The sequence below is a fragment of the Microcebus murinus genome, chromosome 16 (assembly GCF_040939455.1).
Source record: "Microcebus murinus isolate Inina chromosome 16, M.murinus_Inina_mat1.0, whole genome shotgun sequence".
Taxonomy (NCBI): domain Eukaryota; kingdom Metazoa; phylum Chordata; class Mammalia; order Primates; family Cheirogaleidae; genus Microcebus; species Microcebus murinus.
The window spans coordinates 70,260,393-70,281,585 of record NC_134119.1 but is presented as its reverse complement, the minus strand read 5'-3'; the positions used below and the strand labels follow the sequence as shown (position 1 = coordinate 70,281,585).

Sequence of the window (21,193 nt, the reverse complement as noted above, 5' to 3'; positions counted from 1 at the left end):
ACGTGGTCTCCCTCTTGCTCAGGCTGGTTTCAATCTCCTGACCTTGCGTGATCCTCCCACCTGGGCCTCCCAGAGTGCTAGGATTACAGGCATGAGCCACTGCACCTGGCCACTGCTAAATATTTTAGCTTTCATGTCTAAGAAAAAACAAAAAGTATCTTCTGCTATATAACCACAATATAATTATCACACATAACAAAATAATTTTTAATGCCATCCAGTGTTCAATCCACATTCAGATATCCTTATCCCTCTGCCCCCAAAAAGTTTGAAAAGTGATATAATTTATCTGAAAATAATGTTTCAAGCCTTGAAAATATAATAACTGACACACAATCTTTAATGTGTATAACTTGGTGAGGGGTGGAAGAGATAAGATAGTGGGCACTCAGGGAGGGACCCAGATAAGTAGACAGGCAAAAACACACGGTATAGACACACCTGGCTCTCCGCCCGTGCACGCTCTCAACTCTCACCCCACCAAGAGGCCAAGCTGTTTTTTTTGTTGTTGTTTTTTACTTCTGTCCTGGCATCGCCTGCACAGGCCCTGGCACACAAGAACAAGTGAGTGAAAGACTCCTGACCTGGCCCTGGTGCCCTGTGGGGTCAAGAACCTGCACACAGTAGGCCCTCAGGAAATGTCAGGCTAATGAATGAATCAGTGAAAAAACCCTGACCTGGCCCTGGTGCTCTTCAGGGCCACACAGGTTGTTCTTCCCTGGGCTGGGCTCCCGCCCACCCAGGCCTCAGCACAGTAGGTCCTCAAGAATTGTCGTGGCGGAATGCATAGTTGCACATTCCTAGCACCAGCCCGAGTCATTCGGGGACAAGGACCACACGTCGCCCAGCCCGGCCCAGCACACAGTAGGTCCTCAGGAAATGCCGGGCGAATGGATGAATGAGTGAAATGCCACCGTAGTGTAGTGCAGAGACATAGGGCAGAGTATAATCACCCAAGAGAGCAAGAGAAGCAAGACAGCAGCACAGAGCGAGCCAAACTCGCTCTTTGGAGACCCCAGGGACCAGAGCCTGGGCCGGGGGCGGGGCGGGGGCGGGGCGGGGGCGGGCCTGAGCTGGGGCTGGGGAGGGGCCTGAGCGTGGGCGGGGACGGGGCCTGAGTGTGGGCGGGGACGGGGCCTGAGTGTGGGCGGGGGCGGGCCTGAGCTGGGGCCAGGGCGGGGCCCGAGTGTGGGTCAGGATGGGGCGGGGCCTGTGCTGGGGCCGGAGCCTGGGCCGGGGGGCAGGGCCGATACAGGGGCGGGGCCAGGGAGGGAGCGGGGCCTGGGCGGGGGCGGGCCTGAGCTGGGGCCAGGGGCGGGGCCTGAGCGTGGGCGGGGACGGGGCCTGAGTGTGGGCGGGGGCGGGCCTGAGCTGGGGCTGGGGCGGGGCCTGAGCGTGGGCGGGGGCGGGCCTCAGCTGGGGCGAGGGCGGGGCCCGAGTGTGGGTCAGGATGGGGCGGGGCCTCAGCTGGGGCCGGACCCTGGGCCGGGGGGCGGGGCCGATACAGGGGCGGGGCCAGTTAGGGGGCGGGGCCTGAGCTGAGGCGGGGGGGCCTGAGCGTGGGCGGGGCCTGAGCTGGGGCCGGGTGGGGCCTGAGCTGGGGCGAGGGCGGGGCGGGGCCTGCGTCGGTCCACCGAGCCTCTCGCCAAGACCCAGCCTGTCAGCTCGGAGTGCGCAGGCGCCGCGCGGCCTCTGGGCGAGGGTTCCGGGACGAGGTGGGCTGCGCGGGGCGGCAGGGGGCGGGGCGGCAGGGGGCGGGGCGGCAGGGGGCGGGGCGGCAGGGGGCGGGGCGGCAGGGGGCGGGGCGGCAGGGGGCGGGGCGGCAGGGGGCGGGGCGGCAGGGGGCGGGGCGGCAGGGGCGGGGCGGCAGGGGGCGGGGCGGCAGGGGGCGGGGCGGCAGGGGGCGCCACGAGAATCTGCCCTGAAGCCCTTCGCTGTGGAAAGAGGGAAGCCCGGGGTCACAGCCTGCTGAGTCTCCACAGCTGCGACGCCGCCCGGAGCGGAGTGGCAGCAGGTTCCGCCTTGGAACGGGAGTGTCGGGTCGGGTCGGAGGAGGCGGACCGCCGAGCCCTGGAGGCGCGTGCTGCGAGCCGCCCGCCGGCCCGCGGGTCCAGGCCCGGCTACGCCCCGCGGGTTCGCTCCGCCCTGCTCGCCGGCTCGCTTCGCTCGTCCCCCCGCCGGTCGGACGCGGCCTGTTCCCGGAAGCGGCGAGCGGCTGCGAGCGCGAGGGGCGGCCGGCGGGGTGGGGGGCGCGTTCCTGGGGCTGCGGCCTGCGCCCCTCGCCCGCAGTTCCTCCCTCACAGAGAGCCGTCCTCCGGCACAGCCACCAGCACACGCCCGGGATGGTGGTTGAGGCTCGCCAGTGGGGAAACAGGCTGTGCAGGCAAGGTGGAGGGAGGGAGGTGCTGCCTGGGGGTGTCGGCGCGGTCATCTCCGCGGAGGCGACACCTGAGACCCGGAGGAGGGGAGGGGCCGTGCTGGCGGGGGAGGGGCCGCGCTGGCGGGGGAGGGGCCGTGCTGGCGGGGGCGGGGCCGTGCTGGCGGAGGAGGGGCCGTGCTGGAGGGGGAGGGGCCGCGCTGGCGGGGCCGTGCTGGCGGGGGAGGGGCCGTGCTGGCGGGGGAGGGGCCGTGCTGGAGAGGGAGGGGCCGCGCTGGCGGGGGAGGGGCCGCGCTGGCGGGGGAGGGGCCGTGCTGGAGAGGGAGGGGCCGCGCTGGCGGGGGAGGGGCCGTGCTGGCGGGGGCGGAGCATCCCAAGCAGAAGGAACAGCCAGTGCGAAGGTCCTGAGGCAAGAGCGTGATGGGCAAGTTAGAAACAGTAGGGAGGCCCACCTGGCTTGGTAAAAGGAGCCAGAGAAGGAGGAATGAGAGTGGAAGCCGGTGGGAGCACAGCTAGATGGCATCCGGAGGACTCTGGCTTTTACCGAGTGAAGGGGGAGGATTATGGGTGGTTTTAATTACGTTTTAATGGGATCTGTATGGCTCTTGGGTGAATGGAACATCTGGGCCTTGGGTGGGTACTTCCGTCATTAATGAAAGGCAGGTCCCTGGCACATCAAAGAGCCCAAATGAATGACCACTGCTACTAGGATTTTTATTACTGTCGTGATTATTTTCGCTATCCCACAAAATTGACCAAGACCCATGGCACTGAGCTAGTCACAGTCCAGTCATCCCATCTCCTCTCGACTGGACATCTCAGGTGGTCTCCACACTCATCTCCCTGCTTCCTCCTTTGCCCTGCTGCCATCCACTCTCCTCCCGTTATTTGGACAGTCTGCTCCTGCCTCAGGGCCTTGCTGGCTGTTCTCACGCCCCTTATTTCAGGACTCCTGTCCCAGCAGCAGAGCAGGAAGGGGAGCTGCGAGTGTGATAAAAATCTGCCAAGCCTCCTACTTCGCCACGTGGAAAAGGAGGCCACCACCAGCCGGGGATAGCATCCCCAGCCCAGTGGGAAGGAGCAAGGGCGGTCACCTTCAGAAGGGGGCACAACTGTGAGGAGAAGAAAAGCCCCAGTGATATTTTTGGATCTGTGAAACCAGCTATACATGAAGCCAGTTTTATCCCAAACATTGTTGTAACATGAACCAAGAATTACTTTTTTTTCTTTTGCTTAAGCTCATTTAAATTGAGCCTCTCTTATTTGCAACTAATAAAATCCCCAAAAATGTAAAAGTTGAGGCCTGTGTTCTTTTCTTTTAAGGGCTAGTTGCTTACTGGATGCAATCAGCCTGTGAGAGAAATGGAGAGAGAATCCCATACTTTCCCTGCTAATTCTCTGGAGAACCTCACGTACATAGAAGAATTTAAAAAGAGCAATATGGTAATATCAACAAGTATTAGGTAAATTTTAAATCAAAGGATTAAATTGGTTAAAGATGATTATGTTTAACAAAGGATTCAGAATCAGGTTTTAACTAACATTTATTGAGTACCTACTGTATACCTGGCACTGTGCTTGGTGTTTTACATATATTATTTAATTGGCAAGAACATAACAATGCTGTACTTATATGCATCAAATTACACAGCTTTTGAATACATAAAGCAAAGATTATAAAAATAAATTGATGAAGACAATTTTATTAACAGATTTTCACATAACCTTATTGATTTTTGACAAATAGAGTAGGCCAAAATTAAATAACACATGAATCTAAACAATGTAATTGATGAGGCTGAGTTAAATAACAGACATGTAGAGTTTTGAATTCTATAGAAAATACATATTCATCTTAAATGTTCATGAAACAATTATAAAACTTAGACATGTTCTAGGCCACAATAAAAGCTTTTTAAAAGGTTTTGGAAGCAGAGATATTATAGGCCACATTCTCTATTCACAGTGCAATAAAATAAGAAAACAAAATAGTTTTTAAACAAAAAGTAAACGAATGTTTTGACATTCAAAACATACTTTAGAAACACTACAATATAATATTTAGACAATAACATAAATAAGAACACAGATAATCAAACTTTAAAATATGGCCAAGGCTATATCCACAAGTGCATTTTTATTATTAAGTATACTAATATAGAAAATATAAAGAATATAAATTAAGTATTGAACTTAAAAATTGAGCCAAAAATAAAAAATACATATTAAAGGAACAAATTACAAATAAGAGAAATAGTGGATATAAATAAAGCCTAATACTAGGTCTTTGGAAAAATGACAGTAAACTAGATAAGCATTTGACAAATCTGGTAATGAAACCAAAGGAAAAAAAAACAAAAAACAAAACCAGAAGTTGAAAGGCTAAAGGGGATAAAATAAACAAAATTTTTGTTTAATTATAAAATAGTATGCATAATTAAGTTAGTAATATGAAAAGCTCTATGGAATGAAAAATTTTCTAGGGGATCAAAGAACTCTATAATCACCAAAATGAATGCAACAAGTAAAAAGTATTAATAAACCAATAACTGGAAAAAACTGAGAAAGCTGCCCAAGAAGTAGCTGAAACCTCCCCTTTGTGGCTCTAGGTCCTGATTACTGGCAAATTATTTTAAAATACCAAGGGATTGACACTTCTCAAGCTGCAGAAACTATTCAAAAGCATGGAAAGGGGTAAAAGTTATTCAAGTCTTTCTGTGATGCAAGCTTAGCCATGATACCAAAACTTCACAAAGATAGCACCAATCTCTCATATGAAGATAGAGGCAAGAATCCTACATAAAATATCAAGAAATAGAATTCAGTATATGAAAAGACTGGTGCACAACATTCCTAAGAATGCAAAGTTGATTTGATGTGAGGAAGTCTACCAGATTTCATCAATCCTCAGTTGCACTTTTTTTACCTTCTCAGAAGTCAGGAGACATCTTCCAGTTGGTAGCATCTTATGATTAATTAGCATTTTTCTTTCTCAGTGGTATATAAAATAATATGTGTTTTACAATCAATGATGTCTTAATTTCAATTAAATACAATAATGTAAAACCTCACACCAAAAAGTTAAAAAAAAATCATCTCAAAGGATGTTTGAAAGGCATTTGATAATATTCAACATTCATTCCTGATTTTTAACCAGCACACTTTCTTAACATGACACAGGGCATCTGTTTCAAAACAAAAGCCACCAGTATAGTTAAATATGAAACATCATAGGCATCCCTGTTAAAACCAAAAACAAAAAAAGTACACATACTACCAAGACTATGGTTGTTTGTTGTGGAGCCTTTGACCACTCCACAAAGCCCTGAAACAGAAAAAAAAAAAAAAAAAGATAAATATTGGAAAGGAAGGGGCCACCATTGTTACTTGCAGAAAAATAAGATTATATGATTGGAAATAAAATGGCATACCAACAGAAAAGCTGTTTGAATTTAAAACTGTATAGGAGAGTAACTAGATATAAGATAAATATACAAAAGAAAGTAACATACCTATGGTCTATCAGAGGAACTTTCAGAATAATGGGATAAAAATTTCAAAATGTTGTAGGTATATAAAATCTCGCAGTTTAAAAATACCATCTATACTCTAATGACTCCCTACAAAAAGATGTGTATTGTGTACATGCGTGTGTGTGTGTATGTGTTTCTTGACCCAACCCCTCTCTTGAATTCCCAACTATACATCTATCTCACTGTCTACTTGCCATCTCCACTTGGATATCTAATGTGCATCTTAAACTTTACATGTCCCAAACATGTATTCTAATCCCCTCCCCTGAAAAGCTCCTCATGCAATTTCCCCCATGTGACTCCTTGAGGCCCCTCCAGGCCTCCAACTGTGGCATCTTTGACTCCTCTTTATCTCTCATCACCCACTTTCAGGACATCAGCAAATGCTGTTGGCTTTATCTCCAAAACCATATCCAGAATCTGACCACTTCCATCCCCTCAACTACTGCACCCTGGACAAAGCCACCGTCATCTCTGTTGTAGTCTGTTGTACTTGCTACAGACCCCCGTTTCACATCTTGATAATCCACCCAATTTCTTCTCCGTGGGTCAGCCAGAGTGTTCCTTCTAACACTGAAGTTACTCCTTGCCTTTCTCACTCTGCTCCAGCCAGTCACCTGCAGGCCTTTGTGGTTGTGATTTCTTCTACCTAGAATGCCCTTCTTCCAGATACCCTTAAGCCTCACTCTTTCACTTCCTTAGAAAACCCTTCCCTCACCACCTATTTAAAACAGTACGCTCTCCCCAACCCTTCTCAATAAAGACCCCAGTACTACCCACACTCCTTCCCCAGCTTACTTTTTCTCTGTGCCCTTATCACCACCTGACATACTTTATATGCTTATTGTCCCTTCCCCCAATGACACTGTAAGCCCTGTGAGGGCAAAACTTTGTTTGCTGCCAGCACCTGGGGACCCCCCAGGCATAGACTATGAGCTCTGTAAATATTTGCGAAGGGAACAAGTACATGGGGAGACATACCATGATGAAGTATGGGAAGACAAAACGTTTAACAACAATTCTCCAAAGATAAGTTTAGTGCAATTGCTACTAAATAGGAAAGCTTTGGAAATGAACGTGACATAATGAGTTATCTGGAAGGCAAGGCGACAGTGAACACTGAAAAAACCCTGTAAAAGAGAAATGGAAGGGACACGTACCATGAGATGATAAAATATATTACAAACCATTGATGGAATTCACATTTCTAACTTTGGAAAGGAGAAATTCCTTCTCCTCGCCTGCTGTACCCCTCTGGGTACTGTCTCATTCCAGATCTCCCTTTACAACCAGATGCCCGGAGAGAGTGCCCTGAGTAAGCAGTTCCCACACCTGGCAGAGCGTCAGAAGCTTGTTGGGGAAGATTTTCAAATATCTTGGGCTTGGATTTTCTGATTCAGTGCATCTCAGCTAGGACCAGAGAATGTGCATTTTTATAAAGTTCCTCATAATCCACACTATATAAAATTGAGCCAACCGACCAAACATTTGTGTAGCACTGCCTCCTGCAGCAATGACAATTCATCGGCTGAAGAAATGGGTCTGACACACCCAAACTCTAGGATATTCCACAGCAGTAAAAAGTACATTTGGAAAAGAATGAAGATAATTAATATGTAATAAATCAGAATATATCCAGTGAAAACACCAAATGGCAGAATAACAATTTTGTATTAATCTCCTTTTTGTGTGTTAAAATGTATGTATTCTACTGTCTGACTCTATTTGGATAAAGTTCAACAATGGGCAAAGCTCATCTATATGAGTAGAAATCAAGAACTGTAGTTACCTCTGGGGTGGGGGAGTGAGGTAGACTGGAAGGGAAAATGAGAATTTTCTAGAATGATGACAACACTGTCTTGATTGGGGTGCTGGTTACAAGAGTGTACACAGGTGTCAACACGCTCTGACCTCTGCGTTTTATTAGAAATAATTACACTGCCATTTAGAAACGCAGAGTATATAATTAAGAAAATATAATAAATACAGCTCATTTGAAATCCAATGACTTGACACAAACCACACATAACAGACCTGCTATGGTTTGGACGCTCGTCCCCTCCAAACCTCACACTAATACTTGCTCCCCAGGATGGCCGTGTGGACTAGTGGGCGGCGCTTGGGTCATGCGGATGGACCTCTCGCAAATGGCTTAGTGCTGTCCTCACGGTAGGGAGTCGGTTCTTGCTCTGTTAGTCCCCACATAGCCTGGTGCCTGTGCCCGCACTGTCTTGCTCCCTCTCTCCCCTTGTGGCCCTTGCACACTCCTCCTGCCATGAGTGGAAGCAGCCTCAGGCCCAGGCTTCTTGTACAGCCTGCAGAACCATGAGTCAAATAAACCTCTTTCCTTTGGAAATGACCCAGCCTCAGGTGTCCCTTTATAGTGACATAAATGGGCTAAGATGAGACGTGTAGGTGCCTCACCTAGTTCCCCTTTGTTTCTGTCTACCAGGCTGGTGCAGCTGTGCCCTGGACTCTAGGGGTATTGGCTGCTAGCTTTATGGTTTATGGATTATGTTGCCTCTTCCCTTCTGAGAAATGCCCTTACTAATGGGATTCACCTCCTGTGGGGTTATCTAGGAGGTTAAACTCACCTCCAGGGTAGTCCACACCCAGTGACGGACACATGGGGTGTAAGAGGCCACTCCACTGGCTCAGAGGAGGACAACTCTGTGGTTCTGCTCGCACTCCAGGGCTCCCTGTGGGATCAGACAGAGGCTGGACTTTGGGTCAACCCATGTATTTACCTAGCTTCCCCCTTCCCTCTCCAGCCTGCACATCCCTCAAAAAATTTCTTGCACACAAATCCAAATTTGGTCTGTGTGTCTAAGAAAAAATATCTGGAAGGACATGTAACAACTTCTTAAAAACATTCTTTCGAAGTAGCACATGCAAAGAGAAGTTTGTGTACTTGCTGAGTATACAGTCTAAGCAACCTGCAGAAGTTGAACAACCCTTGTAACCGGCACCCCAAACAAGAAGCAGACCATTACAAGCCCCTTGGTTCCCCCCACCCCAAAGGTAACCATTATCCCGACTTCCAATGATAGGGACGAGTTTGGCTTGTCACAGCAACTTTTACAGGGGTTATCTCTGATGCTGGTGTTTCTCTTTTGTTTTTAGCCTCATGTACTTAGATAAGATTTGTAAGTATTACACATGCTTGTATTTTATGGGATGAGGGTGATGGGACTGTTTCCTCCTCCCTGCTTTCCTCTGGGTCTGCCAAGTGGGAACTGCTGCCCTCTTGGAAAGTGACTCCCTTTCTTCCACTCCCTCTTACACTCTTCCCCTCTAGGGGCATGATGACCCAGGTGGGACAGAGAGAGCCCTGCATCCAGGTCCACAGTCCTCTCTTGGGAGAGGGTCAAGACAAACAGGCAGGACACCTCGTGGTTAGGAGACAAACTGGGTTCGAATACCAGCTCTACCACTTACACGCTGAGTGACAGAAGGAAAGTCAACTGAACTCTCTGTGCCTTAGTTTCACCATCTGTAAAATGGGACAACAAGTCCTTCTTCAAGGACATGCTCCATCAATGCTGGTTCAATGAACCATGACTGAGCGAATGAATGAATGAGTGAGCGAGCGATGACCCCGTGTCCCACTCCCGCCACCGCTGCTGCCTCAGCTGGCATCCTCTCCAGACAGCCTCAGTTCTGCTGGCTCTGCCAGCTGCTCACAGCAGGACCTGGAGCAAGCCATATATTAATGATTTCTCTGCCTCAGTTTCCTTATCTGTAAAAGGGGGAACCACACTAAGGATCTCACAGGTCCTGAGAGAATCATGCGAGTTAATGGGCATCCAGTTAATATATGTGATCATGGGACACATTTAGAACTGTGTCAAACTCATAACACGCATGAGCTAAGTGGCAGCTCTTTCATTTCCACCTGTTTTTTCTAACTGGATGTTCCTGACTGGCTCCTGCATGTCCCCAAACCCCAACCCCTGCTGTATCCAACCGACCTTCCCTCTCCATGGGTGGCCAAAGTGATTCCGTGAATCCTCAAACCCCTGCCAGGGTTTCCCATGGCCTGCAAGACCCTCCTGGCCTCCCAGCATGCAGCCTGGCAGGAGAGGGCTCCGGCTACAGCATGAGCCACAAGAGGTGCCTCCTCTGTCCAGAACTCACCTAGGGCTGCCACCCCACCCAGGATAAGAGCCACATTGTAAATACGGTCACCCACCCCATCACCCCACAACCCCATCTCCCAGCCCTCTCTCCCACACTGGCTCTCCCGGCCACACTGGCCGCTCTTGCTTGTCCTTGTGGTGCCAGGTGAGGGCCCAGCTCAGGACTCTGCACCTGCCGTGCCCCCCAGACAGCCACCAGGCTTGTCCCCCACCCCCTTCAGGTCTTTGCTCAATAGCCCCCCTCGGGGAGGCTGTCCCTGGACACTCTTCTTAAGATGGCAATCCCAGCCCAGCCTCACGCTTTGGAGCCCCGTCCTGCTCCATTTTCCTCCCTAGCGCTCATCACCACGCAGCGAGTTTACGCTTCAGCGGCTTGTTTCACTTGCCGTCTGTCCCATTCACTGCTGTACCCTCCACGCACTGAACACTGCCTGGCACACAGTAGGTGCACAAGAAATAGCTGTGGAATGCATCAGTGACCTTGCCCAGCCGGACTCCCCCCAGACCTCCCACTGTTCTGCCCTTAACTCCGGCAGCCCCACGTGACTTGCCAGGCCGCTGTGCCTTTGCACGGCCGTTGCCTGCCCTGCTCTGCCTGGGGCTTCTTCCTCAGCCCGAACCCCAGGTCTGCATCTCCTCCTCTCTGGGCTATGGAAGCATGAACCCACCCCGCTGTCGACAGCACTTATCTGGCACTATCGCAGTTTCCTGGCCACTGTGTGCCACTCCCCCTCCCCAGCCCTGCACTGTGGGTCAATAAACCCTTTTTCTAGCTTGACCCTGTCAGAGGTAGATTCCTGACAGATGACTGGGAGATGGCGGGACCCTCAGGTGCTGCTGAGGGTGGTTATGTGATTTTTCTCATGTATCACCTGGATGTATAAACAAAAGAACCACTTTTATTATTTCTTGTACTGACATCTTATGCCTCAAGAAAAGGAAGACATTAGGTCTTTGAGGGAAAGCAGTGTGCACAATGATTCTGTTTGGTTTTACTCATAGAATCTGGATTAAAATCCAGTAGGTGGTGAGCGGATGGATAAATGAATCGTGGCTGGCTGGGTGGGTCAGTGACTGGGTTGGTGGGTGGACGGGTGGATGGATAGAGATGGGTGCGTGGGAATGTGGGTGCGTGGATAGTAGCCACGGCCCCACCACGGCAATTAGGCAGTAGAGGATGGATAGGTAGGTGTACAGGTGAGTGGACACACAGTGGGCGGGTGGGTTGAGCAGGACTGATGGCGCATGCACAAAAGGGTGGGGAGGGTGTATGTGGGTAGCCAGATCTGCAGCAGGACAGACGCAGTGGGTCTGTGGACAAGCAGGGGTGAGAGGCTGGGCAGATGGACGCGTGGACAGGTCAGTGGTCGGTGGATATCCCACGAGTGGAAGGAGAACGGATGGGTGAGATGCAAGGTGGGGTGAAGGGTGGAAGGGAGGGTTTGTGGATGGATGGACAAGTGGACGGACCGACACATGGGTACATGGGAGGACGGACACATGGGCAGATGGATGGATGGCGGATGGGTTTACGGGTGAAGGGTTGGAGGGTGTGAGTGGATGGAGCTGTATATGCTGCATGGAGACCCTCCGCTCTGACCGCCACAGGAATATGTCCTGTCCCCCACAGGAGACTTCTTGGGACTTTTTTGGGGCAGGGAAACTTTAAGCTGAGAAAGGACATGTGACAACCCACTGAGATCGGCAGGTGGGACGCCCACGGGAAGGGAGAGGACCCCGCCACACCATACCTGGGACTCCTCCGACTCGTCGTCCTCCTCCACCGAGCTCCACTCCTGGGAAACCCCAGTCTCTTGAGAAGACAGGTCTGGCGGGTGCGGAGGAGAAAGGAGCCATGAGACGGTGACCAGGCGGCCAGGGGTCCACTTGCTCTTCCCACTGGCCTCCCACGCCTCTCTGCAGGAACGCCCTGTTCCTCCCTCTCTCATGCACACGCACACACGCCAGCGCGCGTGTTCAGAAGGGGCTGAGCGAATGAGACACCTGAATTCCGATCCCATCCCTACCCGGAAGGCTGAAACTCGGTCACCTGCCGTCTGTCCCCTGAGCCTTTGTTCCTTCGCCTGCCAGTGGGTGCAGGCTCCCTCCCCGTGGGCCTCCGAAGCAGCCGGTGAGGGGGCAGAAGAGTCACAGAACCAGGCCTGGGTGGCGGGGCCTCCCCCCTCCGTAAGAGCAGCCGCCGGGGGAGAGTCAGCCCGAGTCGGCGCACCCGGGTCCTTCTGGGCAGAACTGGGCAGCCCGCCCTGGCCAGGGCCTCTGCTAGCCACACCTCTGTCCACCCCCGAGAAACAGTCCGCCCCGGTAGAGGGTTCAGTTCAGCCCCTTCCGCTGTGGGGCGGCCTTCGGGTGCCCCCGTCTCAGCAGGTGGCACTGCCCTTCATCCAGCTGCGTGGGCCAAAACCCCAAGAGTCACCCTCGATATCCGTTGTCCTCCCTGTCCCACATCCATCGGCAAGAGCACATTCGCCTCCGACAGGTGTCCCAGATCTCTCCTCTCTCCGGCGGCGTGGCAGCCTCCTGACCAGCCTCCCACCTTGCACGCGGCCTCCTAACCTCCGGCCACCCTCACCCCTGGGCGGCAGGGCAGATCTTGTGCGGGAGGTCTAGCAGTGGCACTGTGGAGTCGCCGGGAGGCGGCGGCAGTGCCTCCCAGCTAGACCCCAAATGCCCCTCTGGGGAGGGCAGGGTACAAAATCGTCCTGGTTGGAAAGCGCTGAGTTAGAGGACTCTTTCTGAAATGCAATGTCTTTCTCCTCTTCACAGTGGCCAGTGGCTTCCAGTACGGTCTAAGAGACGCCCCACTGGGCCAGATGATCTGTCTTTTCCCTCTCGCCTCTCTCCCTCGGGGCTCTGGGCACTGCAGGCCGCGGCCCTGACCGCCCTCACCTAGGAAGCACCTGCTTGCCTTGGGAGCTCTCATCAGCATCAGACGTTGCCTTTCCTTTTGTTTCTTAACGCACTTATTGTCTGCCTTCTCCACTACAATCTGAGCTTTACCAGGCCATCTTGTTCACTGCCATATCCCCGGCCCCTAGCACAGGGCCTGGCACATAGAAGGTGCTTTGGGGTCAAGTTTTGCACCAAGTGGCCCTCAAGTGGCTCATCTTTATGTCCACAGCCCCTCTCTCATGGATTCTGGGCCTGACCATGCAGCTTATTACTATTTTTTTTTTTTTTGAGACAGAATCTCGCTCTGTTGCCCGGGCTAGAGTGCCATGGGATCAGCCTAGCTCACAGCAACCTCAATCTCCTGGGCTCAAGCGATCCTCCTGCCTCAGCCTCCCGAGTAGCTGGGACTACAGGCATGCGCCACCATGCCCGGCTAATTTTTTCTATATATCTTTAGTTGTCCAGCTAATTTCTTTCTACTTTTAGTAGAGACAGGGTCTCACTCCTGCGCAGGCTGGTCTAGAATTCCTGACCTCAAGCAATCCTCCCGCCTCTGCCTCCGAGAGTGCTAGGATTGCAGCGTGAGCCACCGCGCCCGGCCCCGCAGCTTGCTGTGAACAACAGCAGGTGAGCACCTGGCCTGCCAGCAGACACTTCAGAACAGTCTGTGCATCAGGGTGTTCCCTTTCCCGCCATTTCTGAGACTCCTGCAGCCACTCCCATGAGGATAAGCCTGGAATAGCCCGGTGGAGCTGTGTGGCCTCTCGCCAGCACCACCAAGCTAGCCATCAGCCAGTGCCGACCAGACACTGAGTAAGGCCATCTGCAACCAGCCAGCTCGCTGAGGCTGCGTGGGCAAGTGCACACAAGGGCAGCAGGAGATGTGTCCCCAGGGCTAGGTTAAACTGCCAACCCACAGAGTCACGAGCCAATGAACTATCATTGCTTTAAGACACTAAGTTTGGGGACGATTTATTACCCATCAAAGTGGACTGACATAGATCTCCACCAATAGCTGTTGAATGCATGAATGACGAAATGAATGTTTGGTCTCTCCTAGGCTCTGCCAAGACCTTTCCCCCACCCACTCACCTCCCGGGGGCCCTCACCTTTCTCCTCGCTGTCACAGCTGGAGGCCCCGACCTCCACGGCCTCCCAGTCCTTGCTGAAGGCGGGAGGGGGCGGCTTCTCCCAGGCCCTGCTCTCCCGAGGCAGCAGTGTCTTGGTCCTCTCTGGCTCCAGCAGCCCCCGAGCGTGCTCAGGCTTGAGGCTCTGCATGTCCCCAGCGGGCGGCGGGGCTCCCGAGACAGGCTTCTCCTCCTCCTCCTGTTCCAGCGCCCGGTCTGGTCCCCCAGGCACGGGATCAGAGCCTGAGGACCGAGAGGCGCCTCATCATTCAGTGGATGGTTACGGGGGCCAGCAGGTGCTGGGCACCGTCCTAACCGCCAGAAACACAGCAGTGACCAAACGAAGACCCTCCCTCCCTCGTGGGGTTTGCATTCTAGCCGGGAGACACAGAGACAGACAGGTAAGGAAGTACATAGTGTGTCACATAGTGGTGGGGGTTCCAGGGACAGAGCAGGAAGGGGGATCATGCGTGTCGCAGGCAGGCGCACACGCCCACGCACACACTCAGTCCGCATTCCAAACTGCTTAGCCAGGGGCTTTAGAGTAAGGGACGCATCCCCTAGAATCCCTCGGCTACAGACAGGACTCTAGTCTTCCCACCAACCCCTGACAGCCCCAACTTTCTCCTTGGTCATCACTGTTGAAAACAAGATTTACTTTCCACATGGGGGTTAAAAGTCTAATTTTTTAAAAAGAATTCTTTTAGAGACAGGGTCTTGCTCTGTTGCCCAGGCTGGTCTCAAACTCCTGGCCTCAAGTGATCCTCCTGCCTTGGCCTCCAGAGTCACTAGGACTACAGATGTGAGCCACTGCACCCAGCTTACTTTTAAATAAAATACTCTTTAATATTCTCATTCTATGTCAGGTCAACCTGAGATTCAGGAAGTTGTTTGCAAGAAGCATCTGAATTATAATGACTTTCGATTATGTAACTATTTGCCTTGAGACACTGACGCTGGTTTATGTTCTTGTTTTAGGAAATTGTGTGTGTGTCGCACGTACAACCCAAAGACTATCTTGTGAATGGTAACTTTAAAAAAAAAGGAGTCAATTCCCTAGAAGTGAATAAAAGCTTCTGTAAGCTTTTTCTTCTTTACTTAGGTTTGTACAAGCAGAAATTGTTCTATAAAATTTTGAAACTATGGGGCAGATGCTTGAAAGAGCAGTTTGCAACTCAACAATCAATAGCATGTGGAGACTAAGATGTTTGGACCCCGACTCAAATAAACCTGCTGTAAAAAGAAAAATCTTTAAGAATCAAGGAAATTAGATCATGGACAGGGTATTCAACAATACCAAGGTATTATCACTGATTTTGTCAGATATGGGGATGGTTTTATGGATACGTAGGAAGTGTCCACCTTGCTTTTTTAGAGATGCTTTTGTAGTATGTAGGAGCGAATTGGCCTAATGGCCAAGATTTGCTTTAAAATACTTCTACAAAGAAAGAGGAAGAAATAGACAACGGGACATTAGAGCCAACAAGAAAATATAACTGCTGAATTTGAGAAATGGTGAGTGGTGGTTCATAGTGCTACCCTCATACTTAGGAGGGTGTTTGAAATTTTTTTATAATAGAAGCTATATTATAATGGATATATTAATATAACATATACAAATATATCAATTATATATCAATATATTATAAATTATGTCAATTATATATTCATATTAATGTCACATGACATATTATACATTATTTATAAATATAATTATATTCCATATAATATATAATGGAGATGCAAAAAAAAATATATATATATATATATATTTTTTTTTTTTTTTTTTTTGAGACAGAGTCTCACTTTGTTGCCCAGGCTAGAGTGAGTGATGTGGCGTCAGCCTAGCTCACAGCAATCTCAAACTCCTGGGCTCAAGCAATCTTTTTGCCTCAGCCTCCCGAGTAGCTGGGACTACAGGCATGCGCCACCATGCCTGGCTAATTTTTTGTATATATATTTTTAGTTGGTCAATTAATTTCTTTCTATTTTTAGTAGAGACGGGGTCTTGCTCTTGCTCAGGCTGGTTTCGAACACCTCAGGTTGAGTGATCCTCCCACCTGGGCCTCCCAGAGTGCTAGGATTACAGGCGTGAACCACCGCACCCGGCCCAAAAATATATTCTTTTCTTCTGCTTTGCCAATCAGCATTTGTATCTTCCATCTGCCTCCTGCAGGGAAGGGGGTGGGCGCACAGGCTCCTAAAACCCAGACCCAAACTCACCATTTCCCAGACCCCTCTGCCACTGCCCCCATCGCACGCCTCACCTGCACATCCTCCCGCCCGTGCCCACAGGACCAGGCTTGAACTTGCCCCAGCTCGCCCCTGCACCCAGGCCATTGCCCGTCCCCTGCTCTTGCCTCAGAAAAGGCGCTGCCCTCCTGCCCACTGTGGCAGCCCCCTGCTTTTGTTCCCCTGGATAAAGTGGCCTCCGCCATGTCCTCCCTGCCTCCAGGGGTCTACTTGGCCCTCAAGCCACGGATCCTGCTCCCTGAACCTGCCTCCCACCAGCTGCTCGGGGTCCACTCTCCACCCCCAGTCATGAGCAGAGGCCCAGCCTGCATCTGTCTGTTCCTGCAGTCTCCCACGCCCAGGAAAGCCCAGACAGGAGTTTTAGCCACACCCAGGACTCAGTGACACTGAATCCTGGGGAAAGAGGCTTCCCCTCTTCACCCTTTGATCCTTCTTATTTAATATTACCTTAAGGAGAAAGTCTCCGTCTCGCGCCCATATGCCTTCCCCATCTCTAGCTGAGCCCTGCTTCTAACACAGGCAGAGCAGCTTCAGGCTCAGCAGGCAAAGCATCCGGAATGCAAAGACTTTGCCTGTGTTTATTTTCATGGTTACCCTCAATAAGTGTAAAAATAAATAAATAAGGGTTATACTGAGTCCGGGCACAGCGGCTTAGCCTATAGTTCCAGCACTTGGGGAGGCCAAGGCAGGAGGCTCACTTGAGGCAGGAGCTGGAGGCTGCAGTGAGAAATGATCACGCCACCGCACTCCAGCTGGAGTGGCAGAGTGAGACTCTGCCTCTAAAAAAGGGGGGTAAAAGAAAAAAAAGAAAATGTGGTATATGTATATGTGTGGGTGTGTGGGTGTGTGTGTACACACCCACACACCATAAAAACAAATTAAAAGTGATACTGGCTTTCCCTGTGAAATTCATTGAGGTTGATTTCAAAAGCAGGCTGACTCATGCATGCTGGCGGGAGCGTCTACTGGTTCAACTGCTTTGGAAAACTACTTGGCAACCTCTAGGAAATCTGAACACACAAGTACCCTGGGATGAGGAAATCCCACCCCAAGGAACTTCGCCAAGAGCAGGGAAAACCTAGGTCCACCCACACACTTGTACATGAATGTTGTTGATGTCCGCTGTATTTATAAAACCGAAGCAGTTTATATTCATAGTCAAAAGCACTCATACTCGTAATTAAAAATGCTAACAACCCAGCTGTCTATGGACGAGAGAATGGAAAAATAGATTGTAGTTTATTCAGACAACAGAGGATTGCCCAGGAACAAGAAGAGCAAACAGAGGACACAGGCAACAAATGGATGAATCTAAATATATATTATGTATTTCTAATACTTTATGTATTTTATACATAAGCATATCTTAATATAGTTATATAACTATAATATATTTTAAATATAATTATATAAATATATAATTATAAACATAATATATATTTAATAAATATATATTTCATATGTAATATATAATATGTATAATGTATATTGACATAATACATACATATATGACTAAGTTGAAAAAGCCAGATACAAAGGAGCACATATATGTGATTTTACTAACATAGAAAAGTCTGGAACAGGTAAAATGAGTTGATATTAATAAGAGTCAGAGAGGGGTTATACCAGGCTGGCAGCAACATTCTGGGGAAAGTTCTGTATCTTGATCTGAGCAGTAGTCACACAGGTGAGCACCTTTGTACAAATTCACTGGGCTCTATTGTCCCAGAACTGCACACTTAATGCACATTACTCTATGTCCTTTTTAGACCTACAACCTTAATTCCCCCTCACTGAAAAAAGAAAACTAAAATAAAATACCGATTGTTTAAATTTCATGTCATTTTATTTGTGGTTTGCTGCATTTATCTGTTTCAATACATATATATGGATACAAATGCTGGCTCTGAGAATTGCACCTCATATGAATTTCACTGCTTTGCTTAAACCCGGTTGCATCATTGGTCTTTGATAAGATCCTGATTTTAGGAGTCCCTGAGGCATTGTCTGGGTTTCCTAGGGCTGCGGTAGCAGGTTACCGCAAATTCAGTGGCTTAAGACAGAGTCGATTTATTTTCTTGCAGTTCTACAGGTCAGAAATCTGAAATGAGCCCCCGGGGACAAAACAGAGGTGTGGGCAGGGCTGTGTCCTTCCGGAGGCTCCGCGGGGATCCATTCTCTGCCTGTCCTGGCATCCAAGGCGCCTGCGTTCCTGGACTCCTGGCCCCTCCTCCATCTGCAAGCCAGCAAGGGCCATGCACCCTTTCTCCCGCTGAAACCCTCTGACTCCGGCTCTCCCCTCCATTTTTAAGGACCACTGTACGATTAACTACATTGGATCCACTCAGATAATCCAGGGCCATCTCCCCATCTCCAAGAGAGCTGATTAACAACCTTGATCTCATCCGTAACTGTAACTCGCCCTCATCAAATAGTCTGACATGGTCCTGGGTTCTGGCGATGAGGACATGGACATCTTTAGGGAGCTGTGATTCAGGTATTAAAATAACATTGTTAGAAGAGAGGAAAATGAGAGGTGACTTAAAGGAAAACTAGGTAAGTGTTAGTACAGGTGATGCTAAAATGAGAAAATAGTCACAAAGGTGGGACAAGAACGGCGGCGTTAATTATAAAATGCTAACTGCTCCTACAGGGCCGGGTGCTGGGGAGCCAGGCATGGACGTGACCACACTCGCGTGAACTTCAGTTCTGCCTCCTATCTTCTGCATGACCTGGGGCAGGTCCCTTTGACCTCTCCAAGCCTCAGTTCATCAGTAAAGTGAGCAGACGGCAACAGCAGCACCTACCTCACGGAGTCTGTGAGCTTTCTACTGAGACAGAACATGATTTAATACAGAGTTTGAGTACCTGGTGAAAGGAAGAACAAAAAGGGTGTTCCCGGCTCAGTTTGTCCTTCCTGCGTCGGCTTCCAGAAGCACGGCTCAGCCTTCACAGCCGACCCTAAACATCACCTCTTACAGGACCTCACACATATTTGCCACCCTTGGGTGCTTGAACGAATACAACTTTTCCACCCACTTCTCAGCCAGAACCTTGTGCCAGACCTGTGCTGTATATTGGGCGCATGGTGATGCATTTGACACCTTCTACAGCGCACCTTCTCCTGGAGGAGAAAAACGAGTGGACACAGGACCAAACAGCACAGGCCCAGCACTCCAGCAGACAGAAAGGACTGGGACTCAAACACCTCCAGAGTTTGGGCAGACAGCACCGGTGGGAGGCAAAACAAACAAACATCAAACCAGATTGTCCGGCTTTTACTTTCACTCTTTTGAAATTGAGAATGAAATACGGATCCAGAGAAACACTTCTCTGCTGTAAGGAAAGCATAAACAAATAGCAACTGACACCTGGTGTGAGGAGAGGTGACAGGGCACAGAGGGGGCAGGGGGGACAGGGCAAAAGCGAGATCAGGTGCCCTGTCTGAAGAAGCTGCCCCATTCAGTCCAGCCAATGTTTGCTGAGCAGAAATATGGCGCAAATGTCTCCTATCTTCTGATTTCTCAAAAGAAGATGGGAAATTTATATTTTCAGATGACATCTGCAGTTGATCAATGTCAACTTCAAATGTTTGCAGGCCACCATGCAAAGCAAACCGCGCGAGCGGCGGGGCTGAACTAGACCCCGGGCTGCCGGTCTGCAGCCTCAGAGCGGGCCGGGAGCCCGTGGCGGTGAGGAGAGGAGGCCGCCGGCACAGACACCGTTTCTCAAGGAAACAGGTAACTTACTGGCCTTGATGGGAAACAGTGCGAGAGCAGCACCAGGGAGTGCTGTTTGGTTTGCTGCTTTGTTTTGTTCTTAATACGAGACATAATCATGGATTTTGGCTGAGGGGGAGAAGGCATGGGAAGAGGAGAAAACGCAGGCAAGAGGGGTGACAGACGGAGGAGGCAGGAGCCGCCAGGTCAAGGTCAGAAGAAACTGCCTGGCAATGGACGCAGGAGCGGGGAGGACGCGGGACAGAGGCGCGCACGGGTGGGGGAATTCGCACTTCACAACCGCAGCGTCTCGGTGGAACAGCAGACAACCCATCTGCCGAGAGGGAAGGGTGGAGATGCAGCAACAACAACAATGCCAATCACAGTGTGGGCGACGGCGTTTCCTGGGGCGCTTCCGTGCGCCAGCACTGCTGAGCCCCTGGAACCCTCTGTCACCTAATGCGCACACAGATGAGGCTATGATTCCATCCCACAGAAGAGGAAGTCCCCTTTTCAAAGCCGCATAGCTCGGAAGAGTGGGAGCCGCGGATTCCACACCGGGTGACTTCAGAGCCAGTGCTCCCAGCCACTGCAGGATGGCACACACGTGTGCAGACAGACACACAACCCCTTCGTGCGCCGGTGCACGCGCCGCAGGCCCGCGGAGGCAGCGCGCTAAACACCTAGGGACAGCCACAGCAGACGCCGGACCCCGCGGGACAAGAGCGCACGCCGACCGCGAGGGCGCACGCACCACAAACGCACGCTCGGTGCAGGGTCCACTCTCTTCTCGTCGCGCGGAGGTTGGAATTCACGTGCAACGCACGGCCGGGTGGACAGACGGCGCTTGGCGGAGAAACAGCCCCACCCGGACAGACCCGCAGGCCTCTCCCGCCGGATGGGCGCGGGGACCACCCTCCCCCGACCCGTCCCTGGCACACCCCCCCCCTGCCCAAACACATCCACACTCGCGCGTCCCGGATCGCCGCCCGCGCCCCGGCCCCCTTTTCCCGCCTCCTCCCCGCCCGCGGGGGTCCCTCCAAGGACTCACCCTCCCCACCAGACCCAGCCGGGGCACTGCAGAGCCGGCGCCGCAGGGACTGCGGCTGCGCAGACGCGGAGGCTGCGGGCGGGA

At 51.0% G+C, this 21,193-nt stretch overlaps 1 protein-coding gene across 3 annotated transcripts; it reads right to left on the bottom strand.

Annotated features, from left to right (window-relative positions):
* Nucleotides 1-3,069: 3,069 nt before the first annotated feature.
* SMIM17 (small integral membrane protein 17) lies at nucleotides 3,070-21,193 on the bottom strand. 3 transcript variants are annotated; one of them, XR_012912496.1, is made up of 5 exons: nucleotides 21,110-21,193; nucleotides 14,069-14,329; nucleotides 11,801-11,877; nucleotides 8,505-8,609; nucleotides 5,614-5,702 (listed from the first exon to the last, which is right to left on the bottom strand). XR_012912496.1 is itself a non-coding variant. In XM_012757795.3 (4 exons), the coding sequence occupies exons 2-4, from the start codon at nucleotides 14,235-14,237 to the stop codon at nucleotides 5,592-5,594; spliced, it is 357 nt and encodes a 118-aa protein (XP_012613249.1). In that variant the 5' UTR covers nucleotides 14,238-14,329; nucleotides 21,110-21,193; the 3' UTR covers nucleotides 3,070-5,591. The 3 variants fall into 3 exon arrangements, 2 of the variants coding, with proteins under 2 accessions (XP_012613249.1, XP_075849401.1); XM_012757795.3 differs by lacking the exon at nucleotides 8,505-8,609 and having other exon boundaries at nucleotides 3,070-5,702; XM_075993286.1 differs by lacking the exon at nucleotides 5,614-5,702 and having other exon boundaries at nucleotides 5,709-8,609.

Bases quoted from the DNA above. Each gene is read 5' to 3' on its own strand.
- SMIM17 (XM_012757795.3), bottom strand. From the start codon at position 14,237: ATGCAGAGCCTCAAGCCTGAGCACGCTCGGGGGCTGCTGGAGCCAGAG. The intron at 11,878-14,068 runs GTGAGGGCCCCC...CGCACCCGCCAG, and splicing joins CTGTGACAGCGAGGAGAAAG to ACCTGTCTTCTCAAGAGACT. The intron at 5,703-11,800 runs GTATGGTGTGGC...TTTCTGTTTCAG, and splicing joins ACGAGTCGGAGGAGTCCCAG to GGCTTTGTGGAGTGGTCAAA.